Here is a 23,175-nt window from a genome sequence, read left to right as displayed (position 1 = left end):
TTAGCATGACATTAAACCCCAAGTTGCTCACTCTGCTTTGTCTGCAGTGTGTGAATGTGTATGAATGGATGAGTTAATACTGATGGACTCTTTTATCAGGAAAAAAAGGTGTAAAAATAACTAAATAAGAAATATGGGTGCTGATGGCCTAGCTGTTAGGTTGCACCCCATGCACAGAGGCTACAGTCCTCCGAGCCGGCGGCCATGGGTTCAAATCCGACATGTCGCTCCTTTACCACAGGCAGGAGTGCAGATATACGAGCGGTTTAGCGCCCCATTATTAGAGGCTGCAGTCCTCATCGCAGCAGCTGAGGGTTCGAATCCGACCTCGGCACTTTGCTGCATGTCATCCACCAACCGCTCTCTCCTCACAACATGTCCTGTCTCTCTTCAGCTGTCCTATCCAATACAGGCAAGATGCCCCCAAAAGTGACTGAAATAAAGGCATCAAAAGCCCCCCCCCCCCCCCTTAAAAAAATAAAACAACAACAAATGAATATAATGCTGATAGCAGACAAATCACTGAATAATGCATTCAAACAAGTGTACGGACTCAGAAGATCATGTCAGTGTTTTATATCTTCTGCAGGGACAGGTGTGCACACCAGGGGGCGAAGTTGAGCTGAAGGACCTGATTATGTCCACTAATCTGCAACTACAAAGTTTAATGACCTTTTAGGTGAACAAAAAGAGAAGGCACGGACAAGTGCACGAAAAATAACGTTTTTTTTTATGTATTTGTCTTAAACTTATCAGGAGGAGTTGCTAATCCAGCCATATTCATGGAGTTATGAGGGGAAATAGCTGCCACCTGCTGAATGTGTACACCTGTTTTAACAAGGCATATATGCTGACCAGACACAGTACAGGCCTGCAGATTTAATCAGCTGTATTTACAAGAAGGTTCCCATATCTGATCCATATCCAATAATAATCTGTCAATGTATTATCATCGGACAATACACGTGTCCATGTTGCTGTGTGTGCCTCTCAGCCAATCAGCAGCAGAGATTGTAGCGCTCCTCTGGATGCTCTGGATGCCAGCTCATTAAGATCCACTTAGCGCTGACGTCACTAAGCTGCTTACCGCGGCCGCAGGTGAATGGAGGGAGAAACTGAGAAAGATCTGTTTACATTGAAGCTGGAATGAAAGAAAGTGCAGACAGCGTCATGACGACGTAGAAAATAGAACCGAGCGAAACAGACAGATTACTAGAAAAAAAAAACCTGCCGGATTTATTTCTCAGTGTGAAGGTGAAGTCTGGAGTTTGTGAGTGATCCAGGAAGCCGGGATGGAGTGCAGCGGCAAGGTAACTGCATGCTGAGTGAGCCATACAGGACTGTCACGCACTTAGACGATCACGCACAAAGCAATATTTTTCACTGCAGAGCACACAGAAGCACTCACTGTGGCACTTTTTAAAATCACATGCAACTTGTGTTTTATGGGAAGTTCTGTCAGCTCTACACAGGTTAACGCTTTAAAGTCACCAATTCTGCAGCTTTAGGAAACCGGCAACTGACATTTGATGACCTCTGCTAATTCACAAAGACCAAGCAAAAAGTAAAAATAAAATCACACCTGATGTAGTTTTACACAAAAGAGGGATTTGTTTTAGTGTTTTAGTGTTTTGGTGCATGGCAATAAACATAAAACAATAGAATAAAAACAAAAGTCAAGTAACTTAAATTTAGTATTTCATAGAAAATATTAAATATTCACTTTTAAGTGTTTGCTGTCATGATTTGGTATTATTTAGTTTTGTATTTTCAGTGTTTAGTGTTTCTCTATGTTCTAGTGGGTTTTGTTCATTCTTGACTTCTGTGTGTCTTCAGTGTTTTATGTATTTTATTTTGTAGTTGTCCTCAGTGTTTCTTGTGTCCATTCCTTCCTCTGTGTGTTTCCCTCCATTGTGATTGCCCTCATTGTCTTCACCTGTGTTATTAGTCTCACCTGTGTTTGATTACCCCATGTCTATTTAGTCTCTGTGTTTCTGCCCTTCTGTGTCAGTTCATTGTATGTGTTTGTCGGTGTCATTTGTTGCATGTCAGTTTACCCCTGGCTCCTTCTCTTGTTGGATTTTTTGGAAGGAAGTTTTTGTTTGCCTTTTGTGTAAAGAATAAATAGTTTTAGTGAATCCTGCATCTGGGTCCTCCTCTTCGTTTTCGCAATGCGTGACAGTTTGCAATACAAGTGAGAAATGTCTTTGGTGCTCTTTAGATGCATATAGTCTTTGCAGGTGTCTTCTTCGCACTGAGGGACAATAGGGTTCATGAACATGATGCAGTGAAAGCGGGGGAAAATTGAGCCCCAGTATGAAGGTTGCATAACAATGTTAGTCCACATTTGAAGATGTGCTTCAGTAAAGGAGTTTAATTTGAATGCAGCAGATGAACATGAGGGTTCGTTTGGGTTACTAATTGTTTGAGTGAGAGGTTCTCTGTCTCGTGTTTGCAAACATAAAAACCTCTGGAAAGTGTTTTTAAGTTTTCTGTGTGAGGATGTTTCCATCGAGTGGTCCTACCAGTTGTAGATTTACGACAGATAATTTGTTTACTTTCTGAAGCTGAAATGCAGGAATGGATGGTTCCTGAATCCACATTGTTCACGATGTGACACGATCGATCATGCTCCAACCTCCGGTGTTTAAAAGTGAAGCCGATGCTGAAGTGCAAAAATCCTGCAGTTCCTTGAGTGTCCACTAGAGGCTGGCTGCAGAAGCACAGGAAGTCACATACACAGCCATTCTAAAAAGTCTGTTTTTACAGCAGAGACTAACATGTTTACAGACAAATAGGTGTGATTAGCTCATGTCTCGATGGACACACACTGTACGGGGGGTGAATGTTTTGATGACTCATCAGTTTTGATTTGATGAAGGATAAGAGTTATTCACAATAAGGTGTGTAGCTGACCTGATTGACAGGTGGGCGCCATCTAACGGTTTGTCAGGAGGTTTAAAACCCTCCTCAGCTCCAGCTCTCTGCCTGTCGTTAGGTTGACTGAAAGTTAGACTGAGACAGCATTTCCAGCATGGAGACCACCATCGATGGGACTCCAGCGCCCCCTGCAGGAACAGACGGGCGACATCACTCGGGCTTCAAACATTCATATTTACAGTCTATGGATACGATACAATACGCACACTGCTTTGTCCCCTTGGAGTAATTCTTCCTGGACTCCATCGCTGATTTGTTTTCATTAAGATCTGTTGTGTGATGTAATGCAGATATGTGATTTCCTGCTGAACATATTCTGTGTTTCTCTTCCATAACCCCCAGGTGACGCCCCAGCTGATGATGGCTGTGGGGACGGCTGTGATTGGCTCTCTACAGTTTGGCTACAACACAGGTGTCATCAATGCTCCTCAGATCGTGAGTAATTTGTTGTGAGAGAGACTCTAAACTCTATGACTTCACCCTGAATCCATTCCCTTTAGAAGTTATTCAGACCTTCTTGTTTGAGAGGATCAGTCCCAAACTTCACATTTCATACACGATTGCTCCCCCCCCCCCCCACTGGAATGCGTTTACATTGGTATCATCGTTCTGTGCCTGATTACACTTGTCCGATACAGCAGGTGGCAGTATGCACATAGTTGGTTTGCAAATCTGCAAAAAAGCAGAAACAACCATGGAAACCATTCGCAGGCTGTTATTTCTGAGATGCCAACATCGACCCTCTTCCTACTTCCACATGTACCTTGCAGCTCAGAGGTTGAAACGGGCCAGTGCTGCACGGACATGACAGTTTTTGAGGCTACAGGAGCTGTTTAGAGTTACGTCATATACGGTTGTGTTTACATCTCCTGCAGACCGTACTTGAGTACACATAAATCGTACCTGAGTATGGTACGAGTACGGTACGTTTGTGTTCACACTGATCAATATATTTTACATTTTTAAATTCTATTTTATATATTGTAATAGCTTCTTATACTGTATTATTTAAGTTGTTGCTAATTCTGCTTTATTTCCTTGTTAATTGTTTAGCACCAATACACCAAGTCAAATTCCTTGTATGTGTAAATGTACTTGGCAATAAACCCTGATTCTGATTCTGATCAAATGAACCGGAATTTTAGGTCAAGGGTACTCGGCTCAGAGCCGGAGTCACACAGCCTTAATGTCATATCTGGCAAACCAACCAAACAGGTCCATTGGCTATCAAGCGTTGTAGTAACTCTAAGTGACAAAAAGCTCAAGTTTAATGCCCAAATTGTAAAACTATTTCAATTCTACCTTTTTATTAAAAAAAACAATCATCTTTGACTTTATCACTTTGGTAATAAATTGAATCATCTGCAAAGAAAGTAGCTCAATGTATTTTTCACCCAAGACATGCAGTGCAGTTTGGGGTCATTTTCAGCTTCAAGTCTACAGTGTCTTCAGGATTTCTAACTTCCTGCATTCAGCCCCAAAAACCTCCAACAAGAAGAGGAGGTACAGCAGCTCAAAGGATGTTGCCTGAGAGGTTAAATCCAGGATGAAAAACCCCTCTTTCAAAGCTTATCTCCAGAGAGCACACAATAATAACTTAATCTGACAGAGCATTCGAACATGTCGATCAATTAGAGCTCCTCTCATCTGGATCGTGCTGGGTGAAGAGTTAGGGGACTTTGTGTGAGTGTGAATGAATTGAACTCAACTGTTAATTTTGGGAGGAAAATCGATGTTGTTCTCCACCAGTGAGACGGAGGAGAGTTTGTGTTCTGGGATGCCAACAACTTTGCGTGACACCGGCTTGTGTTTCGGATGTTAATCTCAGCCTTTAAGGCCACTGGGAAGCCTCTGAGCCTGTCAACTGCATCTGAAGGTGGTCTGACAGAAACTTGAAATGACACGGAGCGGGTTAATGAGATAATGCAGCAGTTTATAGGACGCATTAAGGATAAAGGAGCTCAAGGTTATCAGAGCAGTTAAGCATGTTGTCCATGCTGCGATCGACCACTGCAAACAACAGCTGTTCCAAACTGTGTATAAATATAATGATCAGGCAGAGATAAGGTCGTTAAGCACACTTTAAACAAGCAGGCAAAGGTAATGTGGAGTTCTTTACTTAGACAAAGTAACACAACATTTTTAATCAGCAATTTTAAATCAGCTTTTTCTCCATTCGAGCAGCAAATTAGTGCAAAGCTGTTTTGGAAAAAGCCAATCAGCGTTGGTTTTCACCTTACAAGTTGACTTTGTTGACTCTATTCAAAATACTTTTTTAGAAATTGTTTGCTTGTCTCCAATTTTTCGAAGGATTTTACTAAGACTAAGACTTATGCAGTTTTGCCTGATTTTGTTGTCATGTATGCAACGTGGCGTTCCCCATATCCTAAAAGCGTTTCAGCTGGTTTATTTTTTCCAAAGACTGGAAAAAAGATTTTGTAAGTAATTTTTTACATGCTTAAAAATTTGGAGTAACTTTAAAAAAACTACATTTGGGAATCTTGAAGAAACTTCAATAAAAATATTATTACACAAATATTCAACCTCTTTGTTCTGCATAAACACACCAAACTTTACCATATGATAAATTGGAAGACTTTGTTGCACAATAGAGAAATCGCTAACTGGCCATCTAACTTGGACCTGGTACTGATGAGGATGGTCCTATGAGAATTAATAACAAAGAAGTCTGTAGATGTTGAACATTATTCTTTTTGAGCAAAGTGGTCTGGACAGGTTGGTCAGCCGTCATTGTAAGATGTAGAGTCTTGCTCTCACACACATTGAGGGTATTGTGTTTATTCTGTGTTTTAGATCATTGAGAACTTCTACAATGAGACGTGGCACAGCAGGTTTTCAGAGGACATCTCTCAGACCACTTTAACAGCCCTGTGGTCGCTCTCGGTGGCCATCTTCTCTGTGGGAGGAATGCTCGGCTCCTTCTCTGTTGGACTCTTTGTCAACCGCTTCGGCAGGTATGAGTCTTCATATCACTAACATTTTCAAGCACGCCTTCTCCTAAAAAAGAAAACAACCAATGATGTTTTTATTATCTCTAAAGGAAGAACTCCATGCTCATGGCCAACGTCCTTGCCTTTATTGCTGCTGCATTTCTGGGGTTCTCCAAACTGGCCTGTTCCTTTGAGATGCTCATCATTGGACGTTTCATCATTGGCCTGTACTCAGGCCTGTCCACTGGATTTGTGCCCCTCTACGTTGAGGAAATCTCACCCACATCTCTGCGTGGAGCATTAGGCACTCTACATCAGCTTGGTGTCGTGATCGGCATTCTCCTGGCGCAGGTGAGTTCAAGATCTCTTGAAACTTGATTAACCTCTTTACTTCCAAACGCCAGTTGCTTAAGACTGACAAAAAAAGAGGCATATATTGTGATAAAAAATGACAATAAAGGCTTTCTTTAATATTCTGTTCTGGTGTCATTTAATAGCTTAATGGACTTTGGATGGTGATGCTACCTCAGAAATTTCCTCGCCAACATGTCCAATTGGACATATTGGTTTTACCCAGGCGTCTACCCCCGGCCTGGTTTGTAAAACAGTTTTGGTCTCGTTGCCCCCTTTCTTTGTTCCTGCAAACTTTACCCTATCCTTTTCCTACAAATTGTAGTGGTGGACCAAGGGTAGTTATCAACCAACCAATTCCCCCCTCAAAGCCCAATCGAAAAAATGCATTAACCCAAGAATCCCAAAGATTCACCACTGATTCAGCCAGATTGAGATGGCAAGAAAATGGACCCTAATCATAAATAGATCACCAGAGGACACAGGGGCTGCAGAAAAGGCCACCACTATGACTTTTCTTCAGTGAGAGTAATTAAATCTTATTAAAAGCAGAAATAAATGTACCAATGTTTTCTTGCAGGACTTCCAAAGTTGCCTAAATAGCTCTCATCCAGGGAGAGAAAATTCATGGTTACCTTATTTTGGTTGCATTTGGTGCAGCTGGCTAAAGCGCGACAATGGCTACACCAAATGCAACAACAAGTTGGCCCACTCCGAGTCACAAAATAAAATAAATGAAAGCTACTGTTTTAGACGTTGAAAGGTTGGTACACAGTTCATGAATCGATGTGTGTTATGGTCAAGTCAGTGCACTGCAGACACATCCAACAATTAATCAAGGCTATCCATTAAGATGCACTGAACCTACAAGAACACATTGTTGATTCTGATGATAGTTTTTTGTGTGGATAGAATTGGACTGTTTAAATCCTGGACGCACCAGAGTTGGCAGCAAACAAACGATCTGAATTAGTTTCTGCAGCATGAGATTGCACCTTCACCGCAACGGCAATTACTGTTCAGGCTGAAAATACAGCAAACCAATGGATTATCTGCCAAGATGGGACCAGAGACTTTGGGGTTGGCCAATGTTCATTTTGGTCCACAGTGTTTTCCACCAGACAATGGCGAAACTCCAGGGAGGGGGATAAATCCTATTGCAGATCAGAAGAGCAAAGATCATCCTGTGTTACTTCAAATAAGTCTTGGATCAAAAGGTCTCCTGCAGACAGTTGGAAACATTTGAGAAGCTTTTTTTTAATCAGGAAGCAGATAACCAAGGAGATGGCGCTCAAGTGCAACTTCTGATAGGCGTGTGTTTTCTGTTATTTCTTTATTTTGATTGTGCCATTTTTGATAAGCTGCCACCAGACAGGGTTGACAAAGACCAACGACTGTTAAATCCCTAACCTGTAAGGTAACTATCGGGTAGAATTTAGGTGACGGATTAACACTGGGTAAAGTTTTAGGGATCATTTCAGGCTTTCCAATTTTAGTGAGTCAATGATTTGATTGGTATTCTACAAAGATATTCTCTTAATATATCTAGATCCACTGATCACTGCAAAGGAAACTGAGGCAGACATAATAAGAAGCAGAGATGTTTTTATTCCGAGACACAAACTGTGGATTTAAGAAGGTCGTGCGGAAGGCCAAGGCTATATCCAGTTGTCCTGATCTCTCCCTGCTGAGCGAGTTTGAGCTCCTACTGTCAGGTCACAGATGCAGAACTCCTGCTCAGAGGACAAAAAGACACAAAACCTCTTTTATACGCACAAACATCTATGCCGTGCATTTGCACCTGATCTATCCTACAAGGCACCTTGTTTATACATGATGCACTTCACGTAGTCGTCATTAGAAGTGGTCTTGCATTGGTGGTGTTTTCTTCCTGCACTGTCCAGACTTCTGCTTAGTGCAATCACATTATGTTTTTTATGTTTAGTTTACAGTAGCTACATTTTGTAAATAGTAAAGTGTGACTTGATTGGGGTGGACACAACTGGTCCGTCTCTAAGGATTACACCTTCTGGTCACAACAGTGCTGTACTTAAAGTGAGTGCGTAAAAGCATCCCATGTCAACAACTTAATTTCAGTAAAGCCTTAGTCTGATAATTGGTCGTAATTAGATTATTGTGTGCTTGTAAAGCTTTCAACTTCTGTGACTTCAAACAACAAAAGGTAGTTTTCGTGATTAAGTTTATGCCACGGTAAAAAGATTTTAAGATGTTGTTGATTGTTGTTGAAGGCTTGTTGGGTTTGCAACATTTGTCCAACACTTGTCAAACATTTATTCTTTGTTTACTGACCATTGTAGAAGTCATTCTTTGTCACCTCTTTACGGCCATTACCAAGTTTCTGGTTTGTGATTTTGACTTTAGGGTAACCACCAATTGAAGCATGATTAGACAGGCTTGTCCAGAACCTTGTTTCTTATCTGCATGGACCTAAATAAAGAAGTTCAAGGGTCCAACGTCTCCCGTTGCACAGTAGAGTGTTGTGTCAACATGTGTGTTTGTTCATGTAGGTCCTTGGGATTGAAGAGGTCATGGGTAACTCCACCTTGTGGCCCCTTCTGTTGAGCATCACTTTGCTGCCGGCCGTGCTGCAGTGCATCCTGCTTCCCCTCTGCCCCGAGAGCCCCAGATACCTCCTCATCAACTGCAACGAGGAGAGCAAAGCCCGCAGCAGTGAGATACTCATTTACACATTTAGCACACATTTCACAAAATATACAATTTTTAACAACTTCATACATCATCTCTCGTTTCACATACTTCCTTACCCCACCTTGCACCCTCAGCTTTACTTTACAAGTAAATCCTGTTTCATTCTGATGTCGATGTAACTCGTACTTGTGTGTCTTGCAGTCCTGGTGAAGCTGCGGGGGACTGATGAGGTGAGTGAGGACATGCATGAGATGAAGGAGGAGAGCCAGCAGATGATGAGGGAGAAAAAGGTGACCATCCTCGAGCTGTTCCGTTCCCCATCGTACCGCCAGCCCATCTTTGTCGCCATCATGTTGCAGCTCTCCCAGCAGCTGTCTGGTATCAACGCTGTAAGTCAAAGAACCAAAAAGTCCTTCTTACAAACTTGCTAACAATCGCCATTGGCTTCCCAGTTGGACGAGCCGAGGCATGGTCTTCTGTAATCTGAAAACACAGAGCCTAGAGTGCAGCTAACAATCTCTGTGTTATGTCATCCTCGTCAGGTGTTTTACTATTCGACTGGGATCTTCCATCGAGCTGGTGTGTCCCAGCCGGTCTATGCAACCATCGGCGCAGGATTGGTGAACGTGGCCTTCACTGTGGTTTCTGTAAGTCGATAACTAACCATTATGAATAACAGATGGTTAACTCCAGGATGTGGGCAACAGTTCATTTTGTAATGAGTCACAATCTGCTCTGTGCAGTTGTTTGTGGTGGAGCGGATGGGCAGGAGACCTCTTCACCTCATTGGTTTGATGGGAATGGCGATCTCTGCAGTTTTTCTAACCGTTGCTATGGCGCTGTTGGTAAGTGTCTGAGATCACCCGTTATTGCACGGCTCCCAAGATTGAAGTGACTGAACGTGTTTGCTTTGTTGTGCTCATCAGGACCACTTCAGCTGGATGTCCTACATCAGCATCGTGGCCATCTTTAGCTTTGTAGCCTTCTTTGAAATCGGCCCCGGGCCAATCCCGTGGTTCATCGTAGCCGAGCTCTTCAGCCAGGGTCCACGGCCTGCGGCCATTGCAGTTGCCGGTTTCTCCAACTGGTCTGCCAACTTCTTGGTGGGAATGGGCTTCCAGTATGTTGAGGTGAGACAGCCTTGATCCAAAACTTTATTGCTGTTAATCTTGAGTTTATCTCCAGTGCAGAAATGCCACTTACCATAACTACTTGGTACCCCTTTAAAGGCTTTATATGCGATTTTTTTTTTTTTTTTTTTGATCCAGCAGATGTCACACTTGAGCACCAGCATGAAACCAAAACAACTCGCGCTGCATTGTTGTGTTAGCATGCTAATACTAGCGATCTTTATTATGCTCGTATCTTCACACTGCATGTAAATTTACCTGAAATGACCGTGATCTAGAAACACAGTTAAGCAGTGAGTACAGTATGTTATTCTTCTTTTCTCTAGTCAATCAATTAAACAACTTTTATACGCAAGGGGAGGAGTCAGCCGGCCGCCGTCCCGCCGATGTAAACAAACTGAAGATAGGACTCGGGGAAAACTCGGAAAGCATCACAGACAGTGGGACTCGGGTGTTACACCCATTGTAGACAGTCATGACTCACAGAGTTATTTTCAGAGGATATACTTGATTTCTGTTACATTTAAGTGTGAAAAATCACATATAAAGCCTTTAATGAATGCTCCTGGTTTGGAGACTAAATTTCAATCCTAATGTTGCATTCCTCCAAGTTGTATACTCATAGGGAAACTGACAAAATGTTAACACTTAATGGCTTTGTGTCAATGGCCATGGTTATTGCAAATCCAGAGGCACAGGTCCCTTCAGATTATCAATACTGTTGGATTTTTTTTGCTAATCAATCGTTCATGTGCCGACATAACACAGATTTCTACGATTATTTGCAACCGTGAACAAAGCAGTACAACATCATAACAGAATTTCAGCTTCCCTCCCTGAGCGTTACCTCCAAGGTAAATTGCTGCCTTGTGAATATGATGCACCACTTTTTTTTTTCCTTCACATTTCATCCCTGTAGCTACTTTGTGGCCCGTACGTCTTCATCATCTTCACCGTCCTGCTTCTCGGCTTCTTCGTCTTCACCTACTTCAAGGTGCCCGAGACGAAGGGCCGAACCTTTGACGAGATCTCAGCCGGTTTCCGTCAGTCGGCGGGTCACGGTGCTGACAAATACTCTGCTCCTGAAGAGTTTAACACCCTGCGGGGGGAGGACCCTGACCTCTGAAAACGTGTCTCTGAAAACACACTCTTGTGCAGTGAAGCTACGTTTCACGCCTGGGGTAAACTTTTAGAGCATTACTGTCATGTTTCACATGTGTGTACGCCAATGTTAGTGTTACATACGAGCTTTAGACTTCACATGGACTGTAAAAAAAAAAGATGGATGACCTGACTGAGGTTATCGGTGTTAGTAAATATGGGATCAGTCTGTAGTCTAGGAATTATGATCTCTGCCTCTACCATGGTGGCAAGACTGGTACCCATAGCTTTTTTAAGTTGTCAAGAACCAGGGGTCGATCTGCAGAAATGTTTATATTATGTTTTTATGTGTTTTATCCCATGAATTAAGAGTTGTTGTGTTTTTATTACCTTGCACTGATGTCTTTAGCGTCTTTTAGGGAGTCAGCAAAGTTGCAGCGCCATCTTTCAGCAACAGCCTTTTGTTGCATTTAAGGGCAAAAAAAAGTTTCTACATAGTGGGAAAGGATTGGAGAATGGGTATGTTGGGGGGGAGTCAGGTCTTTAGTTGGTTGCAATTTGCAACCCCCACCACTAGATGTCACTAAATCTCACACACTGCTCCTGAAAGTGAGTTTGTCATCTGAGAGTGAGTTTGTGGTGGGTTTTCGACTGTAAATATTTTTCATTATTTAATTTAGTCATTGAAGCTTCTATACAGAAGTTGAAGCATGAGTTGAGACAACTTATATTTCAAAACAGGAGTTGATGGAAAAAAAGATTTGCACTACATTTGGATGTGAAGTTGACTTCTAACTTGTTAAGAAGTGAAGGGCGACTTGATTCAGAGTCAAACTTGTCATGTATTGATTTTTTAGATAAGTGTATTCTTCACTAACACTAAGACCACGCCAAGAACGATATTGATTTGAAAAAAAAGATTTTAATATGGATGGCAGAGATAGAAATGATGAGTGAGGTTTGATGATGGGAAGATTATGAGGGGTGGATGGATGAAGGGGTTGAGGGTAAGGGTCCAGGGATGTGGGATGAAATGAGGATTAGGGTTGAGAGATGTGGGGTCAAGGGATGATGAAGGGATGAGGGTAACAATGGAGGGATAAGGGATGAACGGATGAGGTAAGTGTCTTGGGATGTGCAATAGAGGGATGAGGGTCGAGGGATGAATGCAGGGGGATAAAGGTCGAGGGATGTGGGATATGGGGATGATGGTAAGAGAGATAAGAATTTAGGGTTGAGGCTCAACAGCTGTAGGAGAATAATGGACTGGTGTCAGCTGACTGGTATGACATAGGGGTCCTAGACTCTGGGTGGGGGTATCATCTGCTTCTCCCCTACACTCTTTTTGAAGGTGATTTACTTAAATTAAACCTCAACATACTGTTTTTCTTTTTGACCATTCTAACTAATGCATATTTTTTAAAAGGAACAATATTTTATACAAAAACTAAAAAAAAATACTGTAAGGCTGAATTTTGTGTATATTCAGATTTTTCTGCGAGAGTTTGCAGCTGCACTGAAACCAATCGTTTTAATTTCTCGTCCATAAGAAGATTATCAACGAGCTGCTAATGTTTACAGGATAAATGAACTGTGGTTTCATGTGTTTGTTATCAAAATCCTTGTGTTTTAAAGTTAAACTGTACAGTGTCTGGTTTTAGGAAATAAAATATGATTAAAATCATATCAAATCTGTAATTGGATTCCCTCCCCCTCCTCCCTGGCTGATATCATGATTGACCTTTTGTATAGTTTGTTTATTCATGATTCTGTTGCCTAGTTGTGATGATTGTTTTATTTTGTAACTTGTATCCTTGTGTTTCTGTTTCCTCTGTGTATTTTCCTGAGTTTAGTTTTAAGTATTTCCTGTTTTATTTTGAAGTTCTTGCCCGTGTGTATCATGCGTGCCCCATTGTGGTTTCCCGCCCTTTTTGATTGCCCTCACCTGTGTGTTATTAGTCTCACATGTGTCTGATTACCCAGCTGTCTATTTGGTCTCTGTGTTTCTTCCCTTCGGTGTCACTTCACAAATCTCAGACAAACTATTTGAAACGGCTGGAAGCGTACATGAACTGTTTAAACATTGGCAGTGAATGTGCAGCTAAAAAGGCACGTCTTGCAATACTGCAGAATGGCCACTAGAGGGAGCACACGTCTCAGATCAGGCATTAAAACAGCCTCAATCTTGGGCACATAGGTACAGTTTAATAAAGCTTTCAGCTCTTTAATCTACATGAAAACGAACACGTGCTTCAGAAAACTATCCCTCAGATAAGTTTTAAGTTTTTGTTAGAATCTGCATCTCACAGCTGTTTGCTGCAGGTGTTTTTTTTTTTTCACCTGCCTATGCTTGTGTGACAGCGATACCAAACACAACCGCCTCTTTGGTGGAGCGTCTAGTGATGGTGCTACTGGTGGAGGGGTAAATCATCATTTCTTCAGTCCATGCCGTATCTCAAAGTGGTCCGATTTGATTATTTAAAACAAAGTTGCACAGATCTTTAAAACTTGATCCTCTGCAGTGTTGGTGGGCCAGTGGTTAGTGCGCGAGTCCCATGTGCAGCGGCTATAGTCTTCCAAGCTGGCAGCCCAGGTTCAAATCCGACTTGTGAATGTCATTCCCCACTCTCTCTCTTTCTCACAGATTTTTGAATCTGTCCTATCAACCGTCCTATCTCTCAAAAAAAGGCATAACAGGCCCAAAATAAACCTTTTCACAGAATGGCTCAACAACATTTTTATTCCTTTTTTTGCCTTAAATGTAAATGAGCTGTGTCTGACCACGCCCCCTCTCTGGAAGGGCTTGGGTGTACTCGGTCTTTCTCTCTCCATGTCCTATTGTTTACGGTGAGAAGGCAGACTCAGAGGGCAGAACAAACACCTAGCTGTGGGAGTGTCACCCACCTGGGGGAGGGGTTACTGCCCTTTGTGATGTCATGAAGGGAAAATCTCCAAACAGCCTGTTTGAGCACACATTTTCTGAAAAGTGGAGCAGGCAAAAGACAGAGAGGATGGACTTTTCTCATCACTGGGGGGTTTGTAGACAGACTAGAGACACATGTTAGAGTTAGAGGAACATGGTGAAGTGTGTTTTACAGAATATGGAACCTCTAAATCAATGTATGCACATTCAGTCAGTACTGTTAGCGTTAGCCTCCTTGCTAACATTCGCTCCAATCAGCCTTTGGAGCTGATTGAAAAAAGTTTGTTTACAAGTTCTTGTTGGCATTTCAGTCTGTGCGATCCTGTTCGGAGTTCAACCAACCTGAAGCAACTTTTATGGCACTGCTGAACTTTCACCTAACTGTCAAGTCAAGTCACTTTAATTAAAAACAACAGGAGCTTTACTACAGACGCAATAATAAAAGAAGAATGCATATGAATAATAGATAATGACAGCGTGTTTGATATGAAGAATAATCCTGTTTTCTCTTTCTGACCACAAACTGAACGACAGTTTGTCTGGTCGCCGACCTTGAATGAAGGAGCTTGTGTTCAGCGTGAGTCACAGGACTGCAGGCTCTGCCAGTATCTGCGTGCAGAAAATAGTTTGGCTGATGAAATGTTACAGGAGCGAGAGCAACGCCGAGAGAGTGGCATCATGTTGCACCGTACACAATGAGCCTACGCTGTAATGAACTTGGAAGTCATGTAGGAGCGTATTTTAGAGATAGAAAGGCAGCCACAATGTTTCTGACTGTAGTTTTCAGTTATATGTCTCAATAACACACATTTTCATGTTCCCCTCAGGATGAATTCAACTTTCACCCTTATTCCAATCTATGAGATAAAGGTGAAAGTTTTCTCGGGGCCCGGTCACATGGGGAGAGTCCTTGGAGGTTAGCATAAAAAATAAAAACATGGTCAGTCTTAATATTAAGCAACAATGACCACGTTTCAGAGTACACCGAAAAACACACCTTTACCTTTTAACTGTAGCCTGTTTCAAAATGTAAAACCCCCTCTTCTTAAAATGACATGAGCCTCTTTTTGTTGTTGTTGTAATGTTACAGACGTCATCTAGCCCAGTGAACTGAACTGCGATGCCAGTTATGTCGAAATGAGTAAAGCCATTCCAGGATGTGCACAGAGTGAGGATGCCAGAAAAGAAAGAAGAAAAGGAGGGAGCTGGCTCGGGTGTTTGACCCCAACAAGAACTTGTAAACAAACTTTTTTCAATCAGCTCCAAAGGCTGATGGGAGCGAATGTTAGCAAGGAGGCTAATGCTAACAGTACTGACTGAATGTGCATACATTGATTTAGAGGTTCCATATTCTGCTAAACACACCTCAACATGTTCCTCTAACACTAACGTGTCTCTAGTCTGTCTACAAACCCCCCAATGATGAGAAAAGTCCATCCTCTCCGTTTTTTTCCTGCTCCACTTTTCAGAAAATGTGTGCTCAAACAGGCTGTTTGGAGATTTTCCCTTCATGACATCACAAAGGGCAGTAACCCCTCCCCCAGGTGGGTGACACTCCCACAGCTAGGTGTTTGTTCTGCCCTCTGAGTCTGCCTTCTCACCGTAAACAATAGGACATGGAGCGAGAAAGACTGAGTACACCCAAAGCCCTTCCAGAGAGGGGGCGTGGCCAGACACAGCTCATTTACATATTTAAAGGTACAGACACAGAAACAGCCTTTTCTGAGCAGGGCTGAAATAGAGGGGTTTATAGACATGATCAAATACAGGATCAGAGTGGATTTAGAACTTCACACAGGAGGAGCTCTGAGACGTATTTAAACTGAAGAGGAGGAGGAGGATATGTCACCTTTAACATCTGAATCTGGGAGAGCCCGTTCACTGGGTCTTTCAGGGGCCCGGACATTTCAGCGGGTGCACCCGGATGAATTTAAATAACGTTTGAAATAATCTGACTTTATAGGGCGCTGGTTGCGCAGTTGTTAGTGCAGAGGCTGTAGTCCTCCAAGTGGGCGACCCAGGTTTAAATCAAGCCTGTGGCTCTTTTCCCACGTCATTCCCCACTTTCTCTAGCCTATCTCCCGAATACAGGCACAAAAAGCAAAAGAATAAATCTTAAAAATAAAAAAGAAATACTCTGACTTTTTATTCTAGTGCCAACATCTGGTCAATGGTTTGATTTGTGACCAAATACCTGCAAAACTAATGACACTCCTTCAGGCTTTAGGTTAAAAAAAAAAAGACTTGTGGCTGCAGGGGGATCAAACCGACTCTACAACTGACCCACAGCCACCAAAACTGCAGAATAAAAGATGCTTGACTCAGTTTGTTTTTGTGGTAAAGTCCCGTAAAAACTATTTCTTTAATGAGCAGAGAAAACAAATAAATATGATGCACATTAAAGCATGTTAAGGCAGCACATTGTAACTTTCTTTATGTGGTTCATCAAATCATCATCATCGTCAGTACGCACTACTAAAAAAAATATATCTTCTTAACTTCTTCTTTATTAGGTTTCCGGCTCAAGACAGCACACATTCTTTAAAGGATTTTCTTTCATGAAAATAGAAATTTTGAATATATTCATTTTGTGTTTTTTCTTTTGTCTTAGTTTATTTATCCGTAATGATTTTTCTTAAAGGCTTAGTATGCGATTTTTTTGATCCAGCAGATGTCGCCCTTGAGCACCAGCATGAAACCAAAACAACTTGCGGTGCATTGTTGTTAGCATGCTAATGCTAGCGATCTTTATTATGCTCGTATCTTCACACTGCATGTAAATTTACCTGAAATGAGCGTGATCTAGAAACACAGTTAAGCAGTGAGTACAGTATGTTATTCTTCTTTTCTCTAGTCCCTCAATTAAACAACTTTTATACTCGAGGGGAGGAGTCAGCCGACCGTCCCGCCGATGTAAACAAACTGAAGATAGGACTCTGAAAACTCTGAAAACATCACAGACAGTGGGACTCGGGTGTTACACCCATTGTAGACAGTCATTACTCACAGAGTTATTTTCAGAGGATATACTTGATTTCTATTACATTTAAGTGTGAAAAATCACATATAAAGCCTTTAAAGGATTTTGTTTCATGAAAATAAAAACTTTTAATATATTCATTTTGTGGTGTTTTTTTCTTTTGTCTTTGTTGATTTATCCGTTATGACATTCTTAACACAGCTCAACAGCCAGGGTCAAGAATCAGGGAGGAGTGCTACAGGATGTCAAGTGGATTTCTGTTCCAGTGAGACAGTGCAGTTCATCTTCCATTCACTCACAAACATTTATAAAAAAAAGTCTTTAAAAATACTGTTATCTCTGTTGAAAGTTAGCAGCTTTCTGTAGACAATGCATAGACACTTCTTCAGTGTGGTTATAAAAAGTTCCAGATGATTTTATTCGGAGACGGCTCCGTCACTCGGCGGCTCTGGAGGGGCGTCGAGCAGCTCAAACATGTCGTCGATGACCTGCCACAGACAGTTCTCCAGGGGGAAGTCATTGTCCACCAGGTTGACCAGGAAGTAGTTATCGTGGATGTACTTGATGATCATCCGGGAAGGTGACTCGTCCTCATAGAGTTTGGCCCACTGCTCGATCCACAGGGCGAACGCCTCGTCCTGAACGACAGAAAGGGGAGGAGTTTAGTGAGAAAACATTTAGTCATGGTGCTTTCACACAGCGCACAAAAAACTCCTGAAATACTCAAATGTTTCACTCTGACTTCATTATAGCGTCGTGTAGAGGACTGCTCAAACAGGCTTTTTGGAGATTTACCCTTCATGACATCACAAAGGGCAGTAGCCCCTCCCCCAGGTGGGTGACACTCCCACAGCAAGGTGTTTGTTCTGCCCTCTGAGTCTGCCTTCTCACCGTAAACAATAGGACATGGAGCGAGAAAGCACCGAGTACACCCAAGCCCTTCCAGAGAGGGGGCGTGGTCAGACACAGCTCATTTACATATTTAAAGATACAGACACAGAAACAGCCTGTTCGGAGCAGGGCTGAAATAGAGGGGTTTATAGACATGATCAAATACAGGATCAGAGTGGATTTAGAACAAGAAACTTCACACACATGTTTTGAGGAGCTCTGAGACTTATTTACATTTTTTTTTTTTTTTTTTTTTTAAAAGGAGGAGGATGTGTGACCCTTTAAACATGTTAGATCTTACCTTCCAGTACATGAAGCTGACCGGGTCGGCTACAGTTGGCTGAACGATCTCTCTGCCCGGAAAGATTCCCCACGTGACGGCGTTGGGCTGCATGTCCGGGGCGTTGGTGAGGTTACGGCCCTGCACACACAAAGTTCACATATGACATATTAATAAACAGACACTCACACACTAACATGATCAAACTGGGGCTTTTCTCTCTTACGTGCACATTGACGATGTGGTAGTTGACACGCGGCTCGTACTTCTTCAGCACGTTGAGGAGCGCCGTGACGTTTTCACTGGAGGTGAAGAACTCCAGGTACGCCTTTCAGATTTAAAAAAAAGAAGAGGGTTAATGCATATCAGAAATGAATCAATAAGTAATTCTGATTTAAAGCACTCACTACCTTCTGAAAGACGTATCCTCCTGCGGGCCCCCAGCCCACGATGGGGTCTGTGGACGGTTTCCCGTTGATGTTTGGCTGCGAGTTTATGGTGAGGACGCCTCGTCTGTTCACTTTCTCCAGCTCGTCCTTCAGCAGGTTGGTCTCCGGGGCCAGAGGCTCGTCGTTCCACGGCAAACACATCACCTAGCAGGAGAGAAAACATGAGTTTAAGACAACATGGAGTAATAGGAATGACTGTACAGCGGTCGAGTTAGGACACACTGAGAGAGTGAGAGAGAGTGAGAGGAGAGGGAGAGAGGAGAGAGAGAGTGAGAGGAGAGGAGAGGAGAGGGAGAGAGAGTGAGAGGAGAGAGAGTGAGAGAGAGAGAGAGAGAGAGATAGATGGAGTGAAAGAGAGAGTGAGTGAGTGAGAGAGAGAGGACGTTCCTCTGTGTTTAAAGTTCAATCTCTTTTAAATCCGGTCTACCTTTTGTCCGCCGCGGTTCGGCTGTGCTGTGATGTAGCTGGTGAACACCTCAAACACGCTCTCTTCGCTCATCAGCTCCTCGCCCCACATCTGCAGCAGAGCGTCTTTGGAGGATTTGCTCTTCAGGTAGAACAGGTAGTAGTCATTTAACTCGCCGAAGGCTGGAGACGACGAGTTCCCCCTGAGGAGCGAATCGACAGTTTGACTGAATTATTCCCTCAATGAGATGCATTTAGGGGAAAGGGACATTATAGTTCTGTTGTGTTTTTATCTGTGGTTGTAGCCGCCTGTGATTGGTCGTACCATCTCCCGTTGGGGAACTCGTCCCAGTCCTGGGTTCTGTAGATGTAGCTCTTGGGTCGGGACGCCCAGAAGATGGGTCGAACGTCTTCTACCTTCCGTTTGGGATGAGCGCTCACGGCCCAGGGAAGAGGCCGTCTGGGGGAAAAACAAAACAAGCTTTGAAACACTTCACAATAAAAAATGGGTCATTGGTGGGGCGCTGGTTGGTGTGCGTGCCCCATGTATGGAGGCTTTGCTCCTCCAGGCGGGCGGCCCGGGTTCAAATCCCACCTGTGGCTCCTTTCCTACATATCATTCCCCACTCTCTCTCTTCCTGATTTCTGAATCTATCCACTGTCCTATCTCTCCATTAAAGGCACAAAATGCCCAAAAATAAATCTTGGGGGGGGAGGGGAAATAGGTAATTGGATCGTCCTCCTACTTTGACCTTAAATCACAAACGTGCAATCAGCTGACGAGGAGCGAGTGACTCACCGGGGGTCTTCTATCCACAGGCCCAGCTGTCTCAGCACCTCCATGGGCGCCACCTCTCTGTTCAGCGTGTAGAAGTGGAGGCCCGGCACCTTCCCGCTGTCCAGCAGCACGCGGCACATCTCCACCGCCTGCTGGATGCCGTAGTTCCGGATCGCGGCGTCGTTGTCTTTGATTGGCTCGATGACTTCGGTGATCTCCTGCGGAACCTCGAGCTTCGACAGCTTGACGAGCTGACGCAGAGACTGATAACCCTGAAGGAGGGGGACGGGAGCAGACGTGGTCAGTTATTGCCATGATGACCTTTCTTTGTGTATTTTTAAAAGCTTCATATCTCAATCTTTTCATACGAGCTGTACATCCTTTTTTACATTTTTACAATCAGCTGAAAACACCCACAGGTAGATCCAGTATTTGGAGGTACAGACGAACAAAGTCTATGAGCACAGACTGTAAATATGAATGTTTGAAGCCTGAGTGATGTCGCCCGTCTGTTCCTGCAGGGGGTGCTGGAGTCCCATCGATGGCGGTCTCCATGCTGGAAATGCTGTCTCAGTCTAACTTTCAGTCAACCTAACGACAGGCTGAAACCTCCTGACAAACCGTTAAACCGCGCCCACCTGTCAATCAGGTCAGCTACACACCTTATTGTGAATAACTCTTATCCTTCATCAAATCAAAACTGATGAGTCATCAAAACATTCACCCCCCGTACAGTGTGTGTCGATCGAGACATGAGCTAATCAGACCTATTTGGTTTTTTGAACCAGGCTGTAAACATGTTAATCTCTGCTGTAAAAACAGGATTTTTAGAATGGGTGTGTGTGTGACTTCCTGTGCTTCTGCAGCCAGCATCTAGTGGACACTCCAGGAACTGCAGGGTTTTTGCACTTCAGCATCGGCTTCACTTTTAAACACTGAAGGTTGCCACTTAACTATGACTATAACGATGATTTTACAAGAGTTGCCATGGGCTAGCCAAAGACACGGACCCCTGAGCAGTCTGACTCTCTTCCACTTGCTCTTCATGGAGAGCGTGCGCCATTTTTACAGACATATTTCTGGAAATAGGAAATGGTCGCCTCATCATAATGACAACATCAATAATCATAAAACTTAATGATGCAGAAGACTTAACTTTCTGTTGCATGAAGATTGAAGGCTTTAGTTTTTAGTTGTTCCTTTAGATTGATTTTAGCAGGAATATGGAAACATTAACCTCCTACAGATGAGTTTAAGTCCAGCTGTTAGAAATTACTTAAAGATATAACATATATTCCTTGGCAGTTACAGATTCACGGATTGCCTGCAGATACCGATTTGGCATCTAGAACGTGAGTTTTACCTGAATGGGGAAGATCCCAGGTAGGATGGGACACGTTATACCGATCGCTCTGCAGTCGTCCAGAAACTTCAGAAAGGTGTCGACTCTGAAGAAGAGCTGAGTGATGACGAAGTCTGCTCCGGCGTCCACCTTCTCCTTCAGGTGTCGGAGATCGTCCTCGTAGCTCTCTGCCTCGGGGTGGCCTGTCGGGTATCCTGGTAAAAAAAAAAACAACAATGACGTGTTCAAACGTTTATATCGCTGACTGAAGCTTTAAATCCTGCTCTACTTTTACCGACGAGGAGGCAGAAAAACAAACCTGCAACACAGATGTCAAAGTAGTCATCGAACTCTGATCGGATGTGTTTCACCAGGTCGATGGCGTAGTTGAAGCCGCCCTCCTCTTCCTCCCAGTCTGCTCCCACCGGGTCTGCAGAAACATCACAACACGATATATTGAAGGATAATTAACTCCAGGTCTGATGTGGAATCATTTTACCATCGAAGAACTGATCCAGGTTTTGAAACTGAGTGGTTTTAGTTTCTAGAAGCCAGAAAAGTTCCTGCACTTTATTTTTTAAACGCTTTAGAAAATGGTTCAGTCATTCTTCAAGAAATGTGGTCAGAGCAAAATCGTCATGGCGACCGAGTAAAAGAATCGTTATTGACCAAAAACATTTTATTAGATCATCATTCAGCACACTAGTCAATCGGCGCCCAAGCAAGTTTGACCTCCAAAGTCCAGTTAGTTTGACCAGTGCGAGTGCTCCGCTCGGTGCTCAGGCTATTATAAATTAATATGGAGTAATAGAGTCTTCCTCATCAAGTCATACAGAATGCAAACTTGTCCCCTACCTCCCCTCAGCGCCATGATGTTCTTGAGTCCCAGGTGTTTCGCTTTGGCCAGGTAGCCGGTGATCTTCTCTCGGGTCTGGTTACAGCAGGTGAGGTGCAGGATGCTCTCCAGGCCACAGTAGTTGACGGCGGTGCTGGCGATCATCATGGATGAGGTTTCTTTATCCGAGCCCGGGTCCCCTGCTGGGTGCCAGGTGATGTCTATGAACAGGGGCCCTCCGGAGCCCATGCGGTCAAATCTAAAAGAGATGTTTCATAAATGATTAAAGGGGAATTATAAAAATAAAAAAAGCTCACTAAAGTTTGGCTGAAGGGATTCAGAAAAGCCTCTCAGAACAACTGGGGTAGCATTGTTGAACCAGGCTGCCTCACAACTTTCCACTAAGTCCTTTGAGCATGCATGGGGGGGGGGGAGGGGGGGGCTTTACTCTCATCTCTTCTTGGACTAAATATTCCACTTAAGTCTGGTTTGACTGCACTTGCCTGGAGATGAGGTTGACTGCTCCACTGGCTGTGCGGGGAGGAAAGAATTCCAGAGAGAACCAGCGGTCCCCGGACTCGATCCTCCTGCGCATCTTGTCCCGCAGCCTGTCCGACCGGTCTGCATCCAGCACCGGCGTGGAGCTCCGGGAGCTCTCCTTGGAGCTCTCCCCGCCGCTGTTGCTGGCCCCGCTTGAGTCGCTCTTGCACGCCTGCCAGCTGCCGTCCACTCGCTGAACGTGGTTCACCATGATGGCAGATTATACTGAGAGGAGGACAAAGAGGACAGGAAACAAAATAAGTGTGCATGTCAGAAAGGTCAGATCTGTGGTGCACGGAGGAGGATTATGACCAGGCGTGGAAAAAGTTTCATCAACACCGATGTATGTTAGTGGTAGCTTCCTCAGGCTACACGAGCGATGCTAGCCCACCGGTTGTGAAAAACTAACAGATAAAGTCATTTAAGATCCGTTAAGTTAAACACGTTTGTGTTAACGCCGGTTAACGTAAATGAAACATCGCCTCTCCCACCTCCTCCAGCTGGTTGTCTTTGTGGAGCCAGACTGTCTTCTATCCAGGACAAAACAGCGGCTGCAGCGTGGGAATCACAACAAAGACCCCGTCCACACTGTGCTGCGTTCACGTCAGC

General features: G+C 43.5%; 2 protein-coding genes across 2 annotated transcripts; one reads left to right on the top strand and one right to left on the bottom strand.

Moving 5' to 3' along the window:
- Positions 1-1,078: 1,078 nt before the first annotated feature.
- Positions 1,079-12,294, top strand: LOC132989966 (solute carrier family 2, facilitated glucose transporter member 1-like). The gene is made up of 10 exons (XM_061057921.1): positions 1,079-1,310; positions 3,283-3,375; positions 5,755-5,915; positions 6,002-6,242; positions 8,771-8,933; positions 9,114-9,301; positions 9,455-9,559; positions 9,656-9,757; positions 9,839-10,042; positions 10,962-12,294. Exons 1-10 carry the CDS (start codon positions 1,293-1,295, stop codon positions 11,166-11,168), a joined length of 1,482 nt encoding a protein of 493 aa, XP_060913904.1. The 5' UTR covers positions 1,079-1,292; the 3' UTR covers positions 11,169-12,294.
- Positions 12,295-16,984: 4,690 nt separating this feature from the next.
- mthfr (methylenetetrahydrofolate reductase (NAD(P)H)) lies at positions 16,985-23,175 on the bottom strand. Its single transcript, XM_061057674.1, has 12 exons — positions 23,058-23,175; positions 22,530-22,791; positions 22,047-22,285; positions 21,511-21,621; positions 21,213-21,406; positions 19,871-20,121; positions 19,397-19,531; positions 19,094-19,274; positions 18,628-18,810; positions 18,444-18,545; positions 18,239-18,358; positions 16,985-17,684 (listed from the first exon to the last, which is right to left on the bottom strand). Exons 2-12 carry the CDS (start codon positions 22,775-22,777, stop codon positions 17,463-17,465), a joined length of 1,986 nt encoding a protein of 661 aa, XP_060913657.1. The 5' UTR covers positions 22,778-22,791; positions 23,058-23,175; the 3' UTR covers positions 16,985-17,462.

Source organism: Labrus mixtus, chromosome 15 (assembly GCF_963584025.1).
Source record: "Labrus mixtus chromosome 15, fLabMix1.1, whole genome shotgun sequence".
NCBI lineage: Eukaryota > Metazoa > Chordata > Actinopteri > Labriformes > Labridae > Labrus > Labrus mixtus.
The sequence above is the reverse complement of the archived record's forward strand: the minus strand, read 5'-3'. Positions and strand labels throughout refer to the sequence as shown.